Source organism: Centropristis striata, chromosome 16, assembly GCF_030273125.1.
Source record: "Centropristis striata isolate RG_2023a ecotype Rhode Island chromosome 16, C.striata_1.0, whole genome shotgun sequence".
Classification (NCBI taxonomy): Eukaryota; Metazoa; Chordata; class Actinopteri; order Perciformes; family Serranidae; genus Centropristis; species Centropristis striata.
The window spans coordinates 26,479,164-26,498,046 of NC_081532.1; the positions used below are offsets into that span (position 1 = coordinate 26,479,164).

The 18,883-nt window shown below is 36.7% G+C and overlaps 1 protein-coding gene across 1 annotated transcript in view; it reads left to right on the top strand.

Annotated features, from left to right (window-relative positions):
• Positions 1 to 15,382, top strand: part of stac (SH3 and cysteine rich domain) — a 70,516-nt gene extending 55,134 nt beyond the window's left edge. The window contains exons 9-11 of the mRNA XM_059353010.1: positions 6,052 to 6,103; positions 8,560 to 8,697; positions 14,729 to 15,382. Of these exons, the coding sequence (XP_059208993.1) occupies positions 6,052 to 6,103; positions 8,560 to 8,697; positions 14,729 to 14,827 (289 nt within the window). The 3' untranslated portion in view covers positions 14,828 to 15,382. The remainder of the gene's footprint in view (positions 1 to 6,051; positions 6,104 to 8,559; positions 8,698 to 14,728) is intronic.
• Positions 15,383 to 18,883: the final 3,501 nt, after the last annotated feature.

The following is an 18,883-nucleotide window of genomic DNA, read 5'->3' on the forward strand; positions in this document are numbered from 1 at the left end:
TTACACCGTCACTGATTGGGTCAGTCACTTAAGTGTTTTAAGCTGTTTGGGAGCTGTGCAGCTGCCGGTTTCTCTCCTCTGTAACTCATTAATGCTTCAAGACAGAAAGTGTTGTAAAGGAATGAGGTTTTTTATGTTGGTTGTTAAGTTTAAACTTTGACTATTAACCAACAGCTTGTCCCCACAAAAGTGTCAACTCCCTCTAGTTGACTCCAGACAGCACAGGTGTGCTCAGTTCAACAGGGTCATGGCAGACATGGAAAACTTGAAAATCATTTAAAAAAAAAAGAAAGAATGCAAGTTGAATTTCTCAGATAGAAAAAAGGAATAAAATGGAATTTATATGTACAACACTTGTCAAAGTGCCCACAAGTGTCATGACCTGTCCTCTCCTCTCAGCTCTGTGTAAACAGCCTGCAGCTCTGTCTGATTTTCTGTGAATATTTGTCAGGCGACCATTTATCTCAGCAAAATCCATTATGGCTACTTTAGTGTTTTTAGCAGGATCAAGCAATTTCAATTGGTTTATGACATTTTTTATCTTCCTATGATCCGTTCAGGGACTGTCGGAAAGTTCAAATTCTGACAATAAAGCCTGTTTCTTTCGAGGATGTTTTAAGTTCAGTTGAATAAGCAACTGTGCTGGCATATTTGCCAAATCTAACTAAAATATTTCATGTATCAGTAGCTGTGTTTCCATTAACTCTTTATCAGGCAAAGAACTATATTTGGTAACTTCAGGTAATATTTCGAGAAAAAAGTTGCAAATTTACTAGATTAAAGTGGCAAATCTCCAAAAAAAAAGTAGCAGATTTAAAAGATTTAAAGTGGCAAATCTGCGCAAAAAAAGGAGCAGATTTACAAGAAAAAAGTGGAAAAAAACAACTTTTTTCTCCCAGATTCACCACTTTAACCCTTAATAGGACACTTATTGAAATACTTGCAAATTCCAAACTTCAACCCGAGAGAATATTGGAGGATATTACATACAGCCAGAATGTGTAAAAAAAAACCATACGAAAATAATATTTTGAGAAAAAAGTTTACGAGATTAAAGTGGCAAATGTACGAGAAAAAAATGCGTAGATTTATGAGATTTAAAGTGGTGAATTTCATTAAAAAAAGTTGCTTTTTTCCCACTTTTTTCTCATAAATCTTTTTTCACGCAGATTTGCCACTTTAATCTAGTAAATATTACCAAAGTTACCAAATATTTTTTTCAATTGTTAAAGTGAAATAATAATTTCTTTATGGGAATGCACAGAGTAGGTTATGTCAACTTTTAGTGAAACTTGTGTTTTGAAAACATTGTGAGGTTGAGGTCAAAACGTATATTTGCACATATTGTCCATTATGCATATAGACACACGCACACACATCTAAAAATGAACAACTTTTTTAATACACATGTTTCACTAAACGTTTACATAACCTACTCTGTGCATTCCCATCAAAAAATTATTTCACTATAACTATTTTAAAAAATATTCAGGTTTTATTACTTTTTTTTCTCTTGAAATGAGGCCTAATTTTGTATATTTGACAAAAAAATGACCAATAATAATGAAAAAAATATGAAAATCAAATATCAATTTTTTTTGTCATGAGTTGCCTTAAAAGGTGAAAAAAAGATGGTAATAATAATAATGTGTCATGGGGTCCTTTTTGAGGCTGACACCTCTGTATATGTCAGGTCTGTGTTATCTCTGATACAGTCTGAAACTCAGGCTACAGATTTGATCCCGTTGCTTAACCACGACTGATTCAGGCATCATCATGCTGTGAAATAGGTCCTCAAGATGAGAGTATCCACCATGAGCAGTCCTTCAGTCTAGCTACCATTTGCTCCTGGTTCTCTCAGAAATCCTGTGAGGATTTAAGGATATGAGAGTGCACTTGTTCTCTCCGTCTTTCTCCTACACACACACACACACACACACACACACACACACACACACACACACATTCTTGTACCTGTATCTATGTGAGGGCCTCATTGTAACAGTGAATCCCCTTGCAAGGTTATAATACTTTTGGATTTTTCATTAGTTTTAGGTTTAGTTTCGTTGTGAAATTTTGTTTTCAAATTCAGTTAGTTTTAATGAGTTTTTAGAGTGAGTTTGCTAGTTTTAGTGTAGTTTTTATTAGTTTTAGTTTTTTGTAATGGGGTATTTTTTGGGTGGGAGATTAAAAGAGGTCACAGTAAATTTTGCCTTTATTTCCTTTGTCTGATCCATCTTAATTATGAGTGAAAAAAGTTGACAAAGACGAAAATGAAGGACATAATTACTATAATTTTAGTTAGTTTTGTAACCACACAATACAGTTTCAGTTAATTATCATTATCATGTAACCTTAAAACAAAGTCTGAAATCTCAAAAAAGCCTTTAAAGAAGTGAGGACCGGCCGAAATGTCCTCACTTTGCAAAAATGTCCTCACTCTGTTGGTTAAAAACGTGTCCTGGTCCTCACTATGTAGGAAGTACAAGAACACACACACACACACACACACACACACACACACACACACACACGCACACATACTCGTGGATAAATCCTCTCTCTTGGTTCAGAAGAACTTCAATCGTCCGGTGTAATTTGAAATTCATTGACTTCTTCCCTGTCCTCCGCTGCCTTGTATGAGGCACAAAGTTCACCGAGCTTTGTTTCAAATGTATTCTCTCCTATGAAAGCCAACATCAATGTCTTTCTGCTGTTGGGTTTCACTGCTGACAGTAATTAAATCAAAATCAAACACTAAAAGCAGAAAAGGGGGAAATTTAATCTTTAATCAAAAGGTTCTATTTTCATTTTAAGTGATAAAAAAAAAATCAGGTTTATGATTAGTTTCAGTTCCCGCCACATGCTCTGATTACATGATTACCTTGGACTATGTGCTGATTGTAATGATGATGATTTCTGCCTTTTGAGAATACGAGCTGAAAATCCACAGTTCTTATGCAATTTAATGGACAATCGTTTCAAAGACTCTTTCATGGCTCTGTGGGCTTTTTAAGGCCCAGCACTTGGAGAAGATGCTCTTACGCATCATTTCCCGTTTTTCTTTGAAACAACATGTGTCGACTTTGTTTTCACCTCAGAAGATTTTACAATGCCGGGTGGTGTGCTGTTTCTCACCTACAATAAACAGCGTTTTCTGAGTCACCGTGAGCATTACTAAACAGCCAGTGTTGTAACCGAACCACAAGAGGAAGAAAATGGGAAATTACGTAAACCAACATTTGGCTCAACTGTGCTGGTCCTTTTGATTTTTATTGGTCAAACTTAGCCGACAGCTTTGAACAGATGCTAGTAATTATGGTACATGTGGCCATGGATAAAATGATTCATGCAGTTCCTGGACAAAGAACAATTACTCACAGCAAACAGGATTAAGGTGCATCCAGTCAGAAAAAAACACAGATATCTTCTCTTTTGCTTGGCTGTACAGCACACATATATATATAAGAGGGCCGAGTGGAGGGGTGAGCTCCCTTAGTTACTGTTGCTATGGACAGCACATATGTAGTTTACAGTGATATGAGCCGTGGTGGAAGAAGTATTCAGATTCTTTACTTTACTTCAGTAAAAGTACTAATACCATACTGTGAAATGACTCCACTACAGGTAAAAGTCCTGCATTCAAAACGTACTGAAGTAAAAGTTCAAAAGTACAAGCGTCAAAATGTACTTAAAGTATCAAAAGTAAAAGTACTCGTTATGCCACTCAGATCGTTTTATATTCCAAATACACTACCGGTCAAAAGTTTTAGAACACCCCAATTTTTCAAATTGAAAATTGAAAATTGGGAATTAAAATTTAAATTCAAGCAGTTCAAGTCCAATGAACAGCTTGAAAGGGTACAAAGGTAAGTGGTGAACTGCCAGAGGTAAATAAAAAAAGGTAAGGTTAACCAAAACTGGAAAATAATGTACATTTCAGAATTATACAAGTAGGCCTTTTTCAGGGAACAAGAAATGGATTAACAACTTAACTCTATGGAGTCTCGGGCTATTTTATCAATTTTTGAATTCTTTTCATGTCTTTGTAAGTCATTTTGTGTCTTTTTTTAGTCATTTTGTGTCTTTTTTTTTTGTCCTTTAGTCCAACATAATCATTCAAAATAATTGAATCTTTTTTTTACTTTCAAAACACTATCATGCTCAATAAAGCATTTTAAATGTTGCAAGTGTGCATTAATTTCAGAGTACACTGAGACATTAAACTGCATCATTTTCAATTAAATTCTGAAAAAGTTGGTGTGTTCAAAAACTTTTGACCAGTAGTGTATATTATTGAATTATTATTAGTGATGCATTTATGTAAGCAGTATTTTACTGTTGTCCAGGTAGGGCTCATTTAGATTACTTAATATACTGTTATGAGGTTTAATTTGAAAAAATTCTAATCAATTTAAATGTATCATGTGTTTTATGTTTAATATTGAGGTGAAAAGTAACTAAAGCTATCAGCTAAATGTAGTGGAGTAAAAAGTACAAAATTTGCCTCAAAATGTTGTGGAGTAGAAGTATAAAGTTACATAAAATGGAAATACTCAAGCAAATTACAAGTTCCTCAAAATGATTTAAGTACAGTACTTGAGTAAATGTACTTAGTTACATATGAGCGGTAGATTTACCTCTCAATAAATGCAATAACTCTTGAAACGACAAGGACGACTTGGATGCCCTATCTCACAATTTTAATGAAGGCAAAAAAATAAATTGTGCATCTGCCTCTTGATTCGGATCACTCCTAAATGTATTGGGTTCCTTCATGGCTCATGGTACACTTCTAATTTTCCCACACTAATCACTAGAGACCAAGTAAAACAGAACTATGATGTCAGGCAATGTAATGAACACGTTCCAGAAGACATGATATCTTCTGATAGCAGCGTGTATCTTTATTTTATTTATTTTTTTTAGGCATTTTTATGCTTTATTGACAGTGACAGAGTGAAAGGGGGTGACAGAGGGGAAGACATGCGGCAAAGGGAGCTCAGGCTGGATTCGAACCCGGCTCCGCCACAGCAAGGCCTCAGCCTACATGGCAAGCACTCTACCAGTGTGAGCCACCGGGACGCCCCAGCAGCATGTATCTTGTCTTTAGCCATCACCACTGTTGTTATTACCCCTGCTGGGTTTCAAGCAGCGCTTGACACCGGTGGTAGTGACACTTTTAGCACTGATTGGCTTATTATCAGCCCCCTTACTCATTAGATCCATCAGTTTTCCACAGAGAAATTGGTAGAAATGCTAAAAGATAAAAAGGAATGTGTATATTCTCCATGTAAAAACAGAGCTCTGTTAAAGCTCTCCTTGTTCAACACATTTTCATTCCCAATGTGTCAAAAACTCAAGTATATAATAGATAATAAATACGAAACGTTTCTCTTCTGCCTTTATTTGAAAGTGTAACCGGACGTTACTTATTTATTTTCCTAATTCAGTCTACCCGGATGTGGGTAAATGTGTTATTGCTAATTAGTGCCATGGTCTAATATCAATTAACCATCCCCGTGCTTCCAAAAGCGATGCTAGAAGGGAACCTGCAGCATCACTTCCTGAAGCCTAGGGCCACTGACAGAGCTGCAGTTTTTGACACATTGGGAATGAGAACATGTTGCTGTCAAAGTACTGCACAATTTGTGAGAAAAAAGCAATGTTTCAGGTAAAAAGAGCCCATTATATTCAGTTTGTTTGTTATTTAATCACCAACAAGAGGAAGAAACGTTTTGATGTGTCCTCTTTTAAGACTGCCCAGCTGTAAATGGAAATGGGTGTCAAGTGATAACATCACATTTAGAGAAGGATATTAACAGACTAGTGTGTGTATGTTAAAATATCGCTTCTTGAACAATAAAAAAGGCACTTACTAAATTGTACAATTTTTAAAAAAAGGAATGTTTTTTTGTGTGTCATGACACCAGTTGAATCAATCACCTCACTGAAGCTGACAGATTCAAAGGTCTGAACCGAGGCAAAATAAGACAAGAAAACTTTGACCTTTTTCGACTAATTGTTCTTTGTTTTGCTCTATATTTTCAGAGCGGGAGACAGAATCTTTTTGGCTGACGACACCAATGATGACTGGTGGAAGGTAGGCAGGAAACCAGCATGTTTTCCCTGACAGTCAATACGTTTAAATGACACAAATTATTACCTTAATCCGACTATAACTGGACAACTGAAGTGCATATAAACGTGTTAGTCTGACTAATATCAGAGTTCTCCAACTCCCATGAAAGACACCCAGATAATATGATTGGAAAAGGATTTTCACCGACATATATGACAAGACAATCAAATCCAAGACAGCCGGTCACAGAAGAAGAATAGAATCATCTGAACCTGCATCCAGCAAGAACAAGAGGTCGAGGTCAGTAGCGACGGCACAAAGTGTCGAACCAAAGACAGGCTACTGTTGTAACTGTAACTGCATCTGGCATTTAATCCGTCCCTCAAAATCACCACGAAAATGCCATTTCTCCTCTTGTTTATTTTTATAAGTAGGGCCGGGACTTTAGCACATTAATTAAGATTAATTAATTACGCAAAAATTAACGCATAAAAAAAATTTAGGCGGACCGATTATACTGGAGCACCAACTAGCATTCATGAGTTGAGACAACAACAAACCACAGTGAACATGAAGGAAGAAGCTGATGAGACGCTTTGGTTGGCCCCGTGGATGATGGGACATTTAGTTACTAAAAACCAACGGATGCAAGCGTCGATAAGAGCATGGTTGTGTTGCTATGCAACAAGGAATTCACATATCACCGCAGCACATCCAGCCTCAAGTATCACCTCAATGCTAAACATATAGCAGCTAGCGGCTAGTGTGCTAGCTAGCGTGGATTGTGTTTTACTTCAAAAACCAAAGTATTATAGTTTACAGAAGGTCTACCTACCTATAGGCTACCTGAATTTATGAAATGTACTATATTTCTAAATATGCTATTGCTACACTTAATGGCAAAAAATTGCACTGGTCTGTTGGACTTGAACAAAAATAAACAATATTTTTGTTGCTTAAGCTTATGTATTCAGTCATTATTCAATGGTATACTAAAAATCCATGTGAAAAAAAATACTTCTCACTGTTCTCAGGTCAAATATTTATATGCGATTAAAATGTGATTCATTTCGATTAATTAATTACAAAGCCTCTAATTAATTAGATTAATTTTTTTAATCGAGTCCCGGCCCTAGTAATAAGTCAACGGGGGGCCGTATTAACCCACTGAAACGACGCATATCTCCACCCAGTGTTGAGGAGGAGTACACGTTCCCGTCAGTTATTCCATTGTCTCAGTTGCATGCAGTGGCGGCCGGCCAATGGAGGGCGCTAGAGAGCCGCCCCACCACTCACCACACATTACCTTGAAAAAGACATTTTCAAAAAAGTAAATAAAAAAAATAAAAAAATATTTCGAAATATATGTATATATTTTTTAGATGTGCAAGATAAATATTTTATAGTTGTTTTCGTTCATGGACGTTGATTGGTGACGTATTTCCGCCCCGGGGCGCAAAAATCTTTGCCCATAGACTCTCGTAAAAAGTTTTTATTTATTGTCAAAACCATCCCTGGCTTTAACCACTGAGTCATTGAGAAATTCGCTTCTCTCAAGTATAGAAGTGCAAAATTTATACAAAAAGTAGAACACTACATGACATTATAATGTTGCTTTTGTTGTTTCCATTTATGTAAATACACTGGTGTGATACCTTAATACATGTTTGCTTGCTTTTTGGTATAAGGTATGTCTATTTTGGAGTTATAGCCCCCTGGAGAAAAATCCACCAGCCGCCACTGGTTGCATGTAAACTAGGACAAGGACAGAAGTCCGATTAGACGCCAAAATCAAATTTTAAGCATAACTCGATTAAACTGTGCATGTAAGCGCACTGACTGACACGGCTCATCTAAAACTTTGTTTATAATTATGATTAAAACTTTAAATAATGTTGGGCAGCTTGTTTTGTTTGTATACCACAAGGCCCATTAAAATGCCCACAAAAGAAATGGATTGATAAATTATGGAAGCCAAGCTGTAAATTATAGGAGCGAGGCAACAGGCTGCCTCGGGACACATCTGTGTGACAGAAAAATTAGGGAGACAAAAGGGCTAAAACGTGACTGTACAGAGGCAGCCGGCCGCCACCAGACCATGAAGAAACTCATCACGCATTTTCACTCTGTTGCTGTTCTCTGCAGGCTGTAGATAAACAGAGAAATCTGCCCGGTCTTTGAACAATGGAAACCTAACCTAAACCTAACATGATATAACACCTGCATACAGTACTATGTATATGTACTGAAGGTGACGGCATATACAGTTAATCGTCTTTATGAGGTATATATGAGTTAGTATGATCTAAATAAAATGCATTACAGGTTTAATGTACTGTAATCAGCAGAATTCCTGTTGTTTTTTTCAAGGATTTTATCTAATCACTGGGTTTATAATCCTCTTATGTACTCTTCAGCTCTTCGGTGTGTCAGCTGTTTTCATGTTTGATGATTTTTTTCTTCTTTTTTTTTTTCAGGGGGTAATTGAGGACAGGATCGGCTTCTTCCCAGCAGCCTTTGCTCATCAGGTGCGAGATGACGACCAAGTGTTCAGGTGTAACAGGACGTTCATCGGCTGTAAGGAGCAAGGCCAGATCACCCTGAAGGAAGGACAGGTACTGTACAAACTCTGTCAGGATATATCCAACATGGCTGCTGCTGACGCGAAACTCTCTTTAGCTGTAGATGGTGTTTTAAATAGTTTAGAGCGAAAGTTGAAAGGCGAAAGGTCTCTTGCCGGCTCCGCTGTCCCCCGGCTCGTAGCCAGATCACGGGCGTTATGGTAGCGGCTAATAGCCCTGCTACCGTAATGCCGGTGATTAGCGCAGCTAGCGGCTAATAGCCCCGCTACCGTAACGCCGGTGATCTCGCTACGAGCCGGGGGACAGCGGAGCCGGCGAGAGACCCGCAGCAGCTTGTTTATTGCCCATAAAATCAGTGGATGTGTGTGGCTGAATGACATGAGGGGGAATAAAGCGTGAAAATAAATAATCTTGCAGAAAGCGAGAACTGGAGAAGCAAAGCAGCAAGCAACACTCTCACAGACACACACACAACAAGCATCAATTTCTGTAGCTCTACTACGTCATCTGGTATAACTGATCTGATTGGCTAAAAGCTACCAACAGACGCTTTTGATAGACATTCTAAGCGCCCAATAAACAGCTCCGGAGGATCGTAAACCACACCTCCTCTACGGAGAAATGAATGGCTGGTTTCCAGACTAGATCTCATTTGAGATTAGTCTGGTGTTAGCCAGGCTAGGCAGATTGATATTTTGAATGAAAAGTCTCCACATATAACCTGTCTGGACAGGATGTTCCCCCTAGTTTATAGTTTAGTTGTTGTCTAAATTTCCATTATGGGTTGTCCTTGTCCAGTGGTGGAATGTAACTACAAGAAGTACAATTTTAAGGTATTTGTACTTTACTTGAGTATTTCCATTTTATGTGACTTTATACTTCTACTTAACTACATTTCAAAGCAAATATTGTATTTTTTACTCCTCTACATTTAGCTGACAGCTTTTACCTTTCAGGTCGAGATTTAACCTGAAAACATAATCAATTCACAGTGACTAGACATTTTATGAAATTAAACCACATGACCAACAGTATATTGAGTAGTTAAAATAAGCTCTATCTTTACAAAATTAAAGTGCTTACATAAAAGCATCAATACAAATAATCTAATAATATATTAGAAATATATAACAGTCTGAGTGGGTCCATTCTGCATAACAAGTACTTTTGATACTTTAAGTACATTTTGAATGCAGGACTTTTACTTGTTGTGGAGTAATTTCACAGTGTGGTATTAGTACTTTTACTTAAGTAAGGGCCAATACTTTTTCCACCATTGTCCTTGTCAAATTACGCTTCTGTAACGCCTTCTATTTCTTCCTATTTGTTTTTGATGTATTGTTCAGAAATAATCTTATAAATAATATAATGCTAATATCATTAGTAGTAGCCAAATCTATGTCTGTAACTGTGCGGAAACACTGGGTTTAATCAGACTGAACAGAGGCAGATAGCCGTGCGTCATACTCTGAAAACCATGCCCACCAGGGGGAAAACTACAGTGCTACAATATGCAACCACGGGCTGAAACGCTAACAAAATGCCTGTTTCTCACTTGAACTATTAGATTTAAACATATATGATTGTTTTAGCACTTAAGTGTACCTGAAAGGACAAGTTGGCTGTAAGAAAGCTAATGTTAGCTATATGTTAGCAAGCTAAGATACTTAATACTGCAGAACTTTCTGAATTATCCACTACAACACGAGTTACACAGAGTCAAATGCTTTAGCTTAATTTACAGAAATACAGTCTAAAACTGACTTTAAATGTATGACTTAGTGACAAATTGCACTGCATACGTAAGTTAGCGTTAAATATAGCATTGTGACTGCTAATGTCTCACGTCTATACGTCTGTATCCACTTTTGTCGTCTTAAATGTTCAGTTTTTCTGTTCATTAGATTTTTAAAAACGTATCTTTGCGTTCTTCACTCTGTTGGTAGTGCATTTCACCACAGAGCAGCTTTTAGACATGTTTCTGTTGTTTGCTAACAGACAGAATTGTCAAGAAAGCTCATTCACTCAATACTAAGTCAATGAGATGGATTGTTTTCCCCTCTGATGGGGCGTTCTGTCTCTCTAGACATGAGAAGGGAAAAAAGAAAGAAAGCTGTGCAACATTTGAATGTAGATTTGGAATTCGACACTGAATTAAGTTTTGAAGCTTCAAACTATTCAGTGCAGATCTACTGTGAAGAAATAGTGCATTGATATCAGCTTTTGTTGACTGTTCTGTCAACTGTTGCTTTTTCATCAGCCAACTGGGTACTTGAGTAACAAAGGACCTAATATAAAAAAAGCAGTAGCTGAATAACTGCCTTGCTGTCTTGCAGCAGTGTCTTGTTTAATGCTAATAGTCTGAAATGTTTAAAATTTTCACATAGTTGCTTCAAGAAATCTCTCTTTTGTGAATAAAAGCCTGGAAACACCTGGAATTCAAGCTAATATCAAGGATGTGGTTTTCATTCTTCAGATGTATGACTTTCTGGAAGTAAAAACCTTTCAGCAGACAGTAACAATAAGGTTGTTGTTGAGGTTAATTGGAGCTACAAAGACAAAAGCATGAAGGGTTCATTTAGACCAAACATTAGCAGGGTTGATCACACAAATGTCCTCGTCCTCATGTGTTGGAGAAGCAATGACCTTTATAGTGGGCATTAAAACGTCCACATTACACCTGTGTCTAATTCATGATCACACCCCAGCCATTAGAGCACATCACATTTGCATTATCCAGTGGCTCTTTAGCCACCTTATTACCCTCTTGCAGCTCCCACGTCGCCTCTTCTCCCAGCAACTCTTCCCTTGCATACGCTTGTTCACTGGAAAGCTCGACTGGAGCAGAGGATCCCTCTCAGGAGTGAGCATCAGATTAGCATTTTGGTGTAATGGCTGTGCTTAGATCAGGCCCCCTTTTTCCCACAATGCTTTCCAGGGCATGTTAGGACTCAGCGGATACTAAAAGTAAGCAACCCCCAGTGGAGATGAAACCACCGAGAACAAGATGAGTCTGTGACCCGCTGCCTTTCTTTTCCAGTCACACAAACCCAGGGGGAGAGTTTGTAGAGTACTTAGAGCAAACATGCAAACACAAAGTGTTCTAGACTAGGGTCAATGACAGAAATGAGGAGTTAGAAAGAAAATAGTTTGATCACTTTCTGTGTTGATACAAAAATAACAGTATTTACTCCTCGGTACATCCCTTAACATTATTAACAGGTATAACTCATCATCCTCCTCATCTTTAAATAATAAATGAAGCAATTATCTACACTCCAGCTGGGCAATTGAGTCTACAGATGTCGAGGTTTTATATAAAGCTTTTATAAATAAATCAAGCTCTGTATAAAAAGCTCCTCCAAGTGCTTTACACGTGACTAATAATACACCAGTAAAAATACAAATAAATACAGGCGTAAGAGAGACAAAGATTAAATGGAAGTTAAAGGTTTGTTTGTGCAGATGTGGGGCCTTCATAGTTCATACATAGAAATCTTTTCTGACAGTTATATTAATGCAAGATCACACACACACACACACACACACACACACACACACACACACACAAAACAAAAGTAAACGACTTCCATTTTTTACGTAACTTCCGTGGCTCATGGTTTGTGAATGACATTTTTTTTATAGTAACGATTGTTATCTAACTTTAAAATTACGTACATTTCGTTTTTTTACGTAACTTCCATGGCTCATGGTTTGTTAATGACGTTTTTTTATAGTAACGATTGTTATCTAACTTACTATTTTTTTTTTGTTTATTACGTAACTTTTGTTTTTTTACGTAACTTCTGTGGCTCATGGTTTGTGAATGACGTTTTTTTTAATAGTAATGGTTGTTTTGTAACTTACAATTTTTGGGGGGGTTATTTTTGTTTTTTACACAACTTGGTTTCCTCATGGTTTGTGAATTAGGATTTTTCTTTAAAATTACGTTTTTTATCTAACTTACAAATTATTATTATTATTTTTTTGTTTATTACGTAACTTCAGTTTTTTTTAAACGTAACTTCCATGGCTCATGGTTTGTGAATTACACTTTATAAAGTTAAGGTTATTATGTTACTTACATTTTATTTTTATTTTTTTTATGTAAATTTGTAGCTCATGGTTTGTGAATTACGTTTTTTTTTATTAAAGTAACGTTTTCATGTAACTTAACTAATTTTTTTGTTGTTGTTTTTTTGTTTTTTACGTAAGCTATGTTTTTAAGTAACTTACGTTTTTTTTTTACATAACTTCCATGGTCTATGGATCAACAGTCTATTCTGAGGTTTAGGTTTCAGTTAATCTGTTGGAAAAGGTATAATATACCTAACCTTATTACATTCATTATTATGTCCACTTCCCTTCCCTACCTCCACATCATATAGTAAGTAATATAGCATAAGAGTTTTTACAAATCAACGGACAGGTAGCCAAAGTAAATGCAGGTCTACTCATGAGAAACAGCCTCAGACAGGTGAAATAGTAGATAAAGTGTGTTTACATGAAAAACTAATGCCTCACTATGAATGGATTTACTTTGAATTATGACATTAGGGTCTATACATAGACTCCTGACTGCCATCAGTAACTTACCAATATTTAAAATAGGTCCGGGACTCGATTAAAAAAATTAATCTAATTAATTAGAGGCTTTGTAATTAATTAATCTAAATTAATCGTATTTTAATCGCATATAAATATTTGACCTGAGAACAGTGAGAAGTAATTTTTTTCATATGGATTTTTAGTATACTGTTGAATACCACATTAGCGTCCACGCTACCTGCTATATGTTTAGCATTGAGGTGATACTTGAGGCTGGATGTGCTGCGGTGATATGTGAATTCCTTGTTGCATAGCAACACAACCATGCTCTTATTGACGCTTCCATCCATTGGTTTTTAGTAACTAAATGTCCCATCATCCACGGGGCCAACCAAAGCGTCTCATCAGCTTCTTCCTTCATGTTCACTGTGGTTTGTTGTTGTCTGAACTCATCAACGCTAGTTGGTGCTCCAGTATAATCGGTCCCAGTGGTGGTTCTACACAGGGGCCTCCAGGGGCCACTGCCCCTGTGAAGAAGCCCTTGGCCCCTGCTGTGGCCCCTGTGTCAAATTAATAATAAAATTATCAATTTATAACAATGAACAATGGAGCAATTCTAATCCTTTTTTTTGTTCAAACAATATCTCATTGTAGACAAAAGGAACCCAGAATGTGTACATTGTATAATAGTTTAACTCTATGGAGTCTTATTGGGCTATTTTTGAATCCTTTTCATGTCTTTACGTGTCTTTGTAAGTCATTTTGTGTCATTTTTGGTCATTTGTGTCTTTTTGTGTGTCTTTTTTTGGTGATTTTTTTGTCTGTTGTTGTGTCTTTTTTAGTTGATTTGTGTCTTTTTTTTGTCATTGTTGTCTTTTTTGTGTCTGTTTTAGTTATTTTGTGTCTTCTTTTTTTGGTAATTTTGTTTCTATTTGTCATTTTTATGTCTTCTGTGGTTTTTTTTTGGTTATTCTGTCTTCTCATTTTGTGTCTTTTTTGGTCATTTTGTGTCTTTTTTTAGTTATTTTGTGTCTTTTTTTAGTTATTTTGTGTCTTTTTTTGGTCATTTTGTGTCTTTTTTTGTCATTTTTATGTCTACTGTGGGTTTTCTTTGTTATTATGTCTTCTCATTTTGTGTCTTTTTTGGTCATTTTATGTCTTTTTCAAGACATTCAAAGATTTTGAATGCTTAAATATCATCTTTGCCATTTTTTCTTGTGCTAATGTGCCCCTCTGATTAAACACTGGCCCCTCCTTGGCCCCCACAGTAAAATTGGTCTAGAACCGCCACTGATCGGTCCGCCTGAAACTCATCCAGTGAGAAACGTTCCGCGGTGCAAAAATAAGTGTGATTAAAATGCGTCAATTTTTTTAACGAGTTCATTTTTGTGTTATTAATTAATCTCAATTAACGCGTTAAAGTCCTGGCCCTAATTTAAATATTCAATCACATGTCTAGCTGTACAACTGTATTTGTTTTTACATAAAAGCAACATTTTTCCTTTTTTTGCCTCAGATCTGTGTGAGCAGTGAGGGCGAACACAGCGGCTTCATCAGAGTTGCGAGTGGAAAGAAGAGAGGCTTCGTGCCCTGCGACGTCCTGGAAATTATCTGAGACGAACGCTCAGAGAGATGAAGAGAGAGACAGAAGGGAGGCTGAGCCGCCTGGAGGTCAGAGGAGGAAACTGAACCTGCAGAATGGCGACAAGAAACCAGTGAGGGAGTTCACCTCATCAGAAATTTGAAGTTTTGTCAATGAGGACTCCACTTTGTTGCAGGTCAGAGTCTCTGTACCTTCTTCACTCCCCGTCAGCACACAGAGAGCTGCTGAGAGGACAGATCGGAGACAGGAGACACTTTAACTGGGTTTCATTTCATTTATACAGCCCACATGTGTGTGTTTTCCCCTTAGTTTTATTCCGCTGCAGGCTGTTTATTTTTTTGAGCTGCCGTCTTGATGTTTAAGCCAAAGAAAAGGAAACAAACACTTAATACAATGTTTATTTTTCAAGGTTTCAGCTCATTCAGTGGCATTCCTCTTACAAATAGTTTAGTTTCTCATGCTTTTACATTATGTTCAAAGCAGAAGATGAGCTTTTAATGTGAAGTAGTTTGAAGTAGACTCTGAAATGTCTGATTATCTTGGATGACAAAATCCTTGAAGTCAGAAGGTCATGGAAAAATGGGATCAGAAAAAACAACTTTACTGTCTTTGAGGCCCAAATGACCCTTAAAGGTGCAATGTGTAAAACTTACATTATCAGCAGAATGTGAGGAACTAACAGTTTGGACGTTATGTGTTAGAAAGATAAGACAGCAACAGTAGTCATGTTTCTATCAACAAATTTCTATGCACATTTTGAAGATTCGCATTAGAAAAGCATGATGGAAACAACAAAATTCGATAAAATTTCAATGAAAGTTTTCACGCTTGCTTGAGGTATTTTGTCTTTTTCGAAAACAAATGGTTAATACGCTAAACAGGAGATGGAAATGCTGTTATTCGAATAAGTTCTGATGTAGCAAACATTTAACTCATGACTGATCAGCTGTTTCAGCTCTGACATGAAAGAACAATTATAAGTTGCTCAATTAAATCCAATTCCCGAAGACTTCTCTCCATTTTCTCTTGTTGGTTGGCCAAAGTTGTCCGGTTACCAACCTCTGTTTTGTTGTGCAATCTCTAAATCTTCTACTGTTTACTGACGGATCAGCCAACAGCAATACATTACACCGCCACCTTCTGATGAAAGTATGTCCATGCAGCTTCGTTTGTTCGCTCTAAACCAGTTGATTGAAATGTCACTGATACACATTTCAAAACTTTGCTTTAAATTCGCTTCGACTTTAATGGAAACACAGCTACTGAGTCACTGTAGAGTCCAGTTGGCCCTCAGAGACGACAAAGAATTAAAGCTGCATCAAGAGGCCCTTTCAATCATGCTGAAGGTACCACCCCGGTTAGTGTCACAGTAAAAAGAAGCGACCTTTATCCCCAAACCAATCATCTGCACAGAGCAAAAAACAAATCTGAAGGCAAAAAAAAGACATCAAAAGAAGCGTAAAAACAAGAGTAAACATTGGTGAGGTTTTTCCGCAGCTGGAGGCAGCTTTTGGCAAGTAAAAAAAAAATTTTTTTTTTATAGACATGTATTTATTGAGTTTTAACAGTTTACAAAAATGACATTTTAATACATTTGACAAAGCATCAAAGTCAAACTATAAAGGAATCCACTCCCCCCACCCCAAAGAAAAAATAAATACTTAAAGAAAAGAAATAACTGAACTAATAATAATAGTAATAGAAAATTAAAATTAAAAAAGTGGGTAACGACATAACATATTCATACACAGCTAGCATCACATGGTTAAGATATCAACCTTTAGAGACAACATCACCTTCAGGTTTCCAAAGTTTCCTCAATTTCACAGTTCTTCAAGAATGCAAGAAAGGGATTCCAAATCTCTTTAAATTTGTCAGATTTCTTTTTCAATGTATATGTTAACTTTTCAAGGACAAGACATGCTGATAGTTCTTTGAGCCAGCAACCAATGGAAGGGCTCTTGACATCTTTCCAACAAAGAGAAATCAAGCCTCTAGCCTGTATTAAGCATAAGTCGGTTAATTTCCTCTCTCTTTTGGTTAACAAACAATCCTTTGGATACAAATTAAGAATACAAAGTAAAGGACAGTCAGGTACTGGATTCAAGATCATCTGAGAAATGCATTTAAAAAAAAAAAAAAGATTTGATACTTTGACATTTCTTTTAGACTGGTAAGTAACATCTTAGACAGGGTTCTCCTCCCTTCCTGCTGTCTATTTGTCAAGGCCACTTCCGCAGCATGCTGGCCTTACAACTACCCAAGACAATTTAGTCAGGACCAGATTTGACAAGAACGGGGAAACGTTGGACAAAAGAAACCATTTTTTTACACATGCTCTCCATCACAATAGGTTTCAATTCTTGATGGGAGCCACTTCATCAAGACTGCTGATTGGAGATGGTAGCCATATAAAGTCTATGAGAACCAATACATCTTCCAAGTCACTTAGAAGGTCAAGCTTGGTGTCAAAATCTACATTTTCTGGGTCAAGGAATCATTTAAAGCTATAGTGAATATCACTAGATGATTATTTGATCAAATAGATATGTTCATTTTCGACATGTACTTACGTCATTTCCAAGTTCCTAAGCGGCCGGACATATATTAATATAGGTCATATACAGTACACATATTCTGAAAAATGAATAACATGCATACATTTAATTGAACTTTATTAGCTTCACTCGTATTATTTGTTACATTTACAACTACAAAAATCTTTGCAATCCTGTGTGCCTTCCTGCATGAGCACCTTGCACCACAGCCACTTCTACAACCTCACTTGACCAGTTCACTGTAAGCTTTTGATGCGATTAGTAGAATGCGAAGCCGCCTGACTTATTGTGATTGGTATAAAGAAATACAAACAAGCTGGAGTGTTTTTCCTCCCAGAATGATAATGGGTGCATCAGGACCTTTCTCCAGCACTGTGGCGTTAGATCTGGCTCTGTGAGGCTACTGTTATGAGATCATGCAAGATTGGAAGTTTGGAAAGTTTGATACTTCTTTGAGAGCATTGCAAAGTTTACCTGACAGTAAAATACTTCCCCCTAATATTTTGAAGCACGTGGCCAAGAATTACACATTGCACCTTTAAAAAATCTAACTTGCAGTAACTTCTGCTGTACAGTTAAAGGTTTCCATGTGCTTCAGGTGGGAAATGGTGAATTAGATGCAACAAAGGAATTTGTGGGAGTGTTTTCAGTGGAGTTTGACACAATGAAAGGCTTCAAAAATTCACAGTGGTCTTCAGAAAATATCACCCTCATGTTCCCTAATGCAATCCAGGGTTTTCCTTGATGATGGTGATATACATTTTCATCATTATAATCACACTATTCAAATCTGTGTTTCAGTAGACATAAAACTTCTGACTTATGAAATTTATTTGTCTTTCTGATGCAGAATCTACGAGGCTCATCTTTTAAGGCTTGTCTTTTATCCGACTTATTTTCTCTCTTTTTAGTTGTTTTCATCAAAGATTTCACAGGACAAATGGAGAAGGTACAGCACAAATAGAATCAGGACATTACTGAGTTAATGATCAGGTGATCTGCTGGGAATGACCTCATGATGGCGCCTGTAAGAAAATGATACATTTCTAGTTTGCGTATTGGCTTTAAATGTGATTACTTGTGTGTGTTTTTTGTCTTTTCTCAGCCCAGACAGTTCTGAGCATGTTTCTGGCTCAGATTACAGTTGTGTGCGTCTTTGGCCGGGTGTTACATCATAGTAGATATAGTATATCTCTTAATAAAGGTTGTTCTGCACTGAAGCTTTATTGAATGTCCAATTGTACATACTGTACATACAAGATTAAAATTTCTTCTTTATCACAATAACCAAATGTGTGGTGATGATTTTTATGGTGTCTCACATGAATTTTCTTCTTGCTGTAACACAGTCAACACACAATTAATGCTATAAACACATAGTATTTGGGAATAAGGATGCCTCTTTTATGAATAAATGATGACCTTGCATAGGGTGTCAAATATGTAAATAAAAGGGCGTTATCATAAATGGTATCCCTCCCATAAGGATATCAAATATGTAGAATCTCAC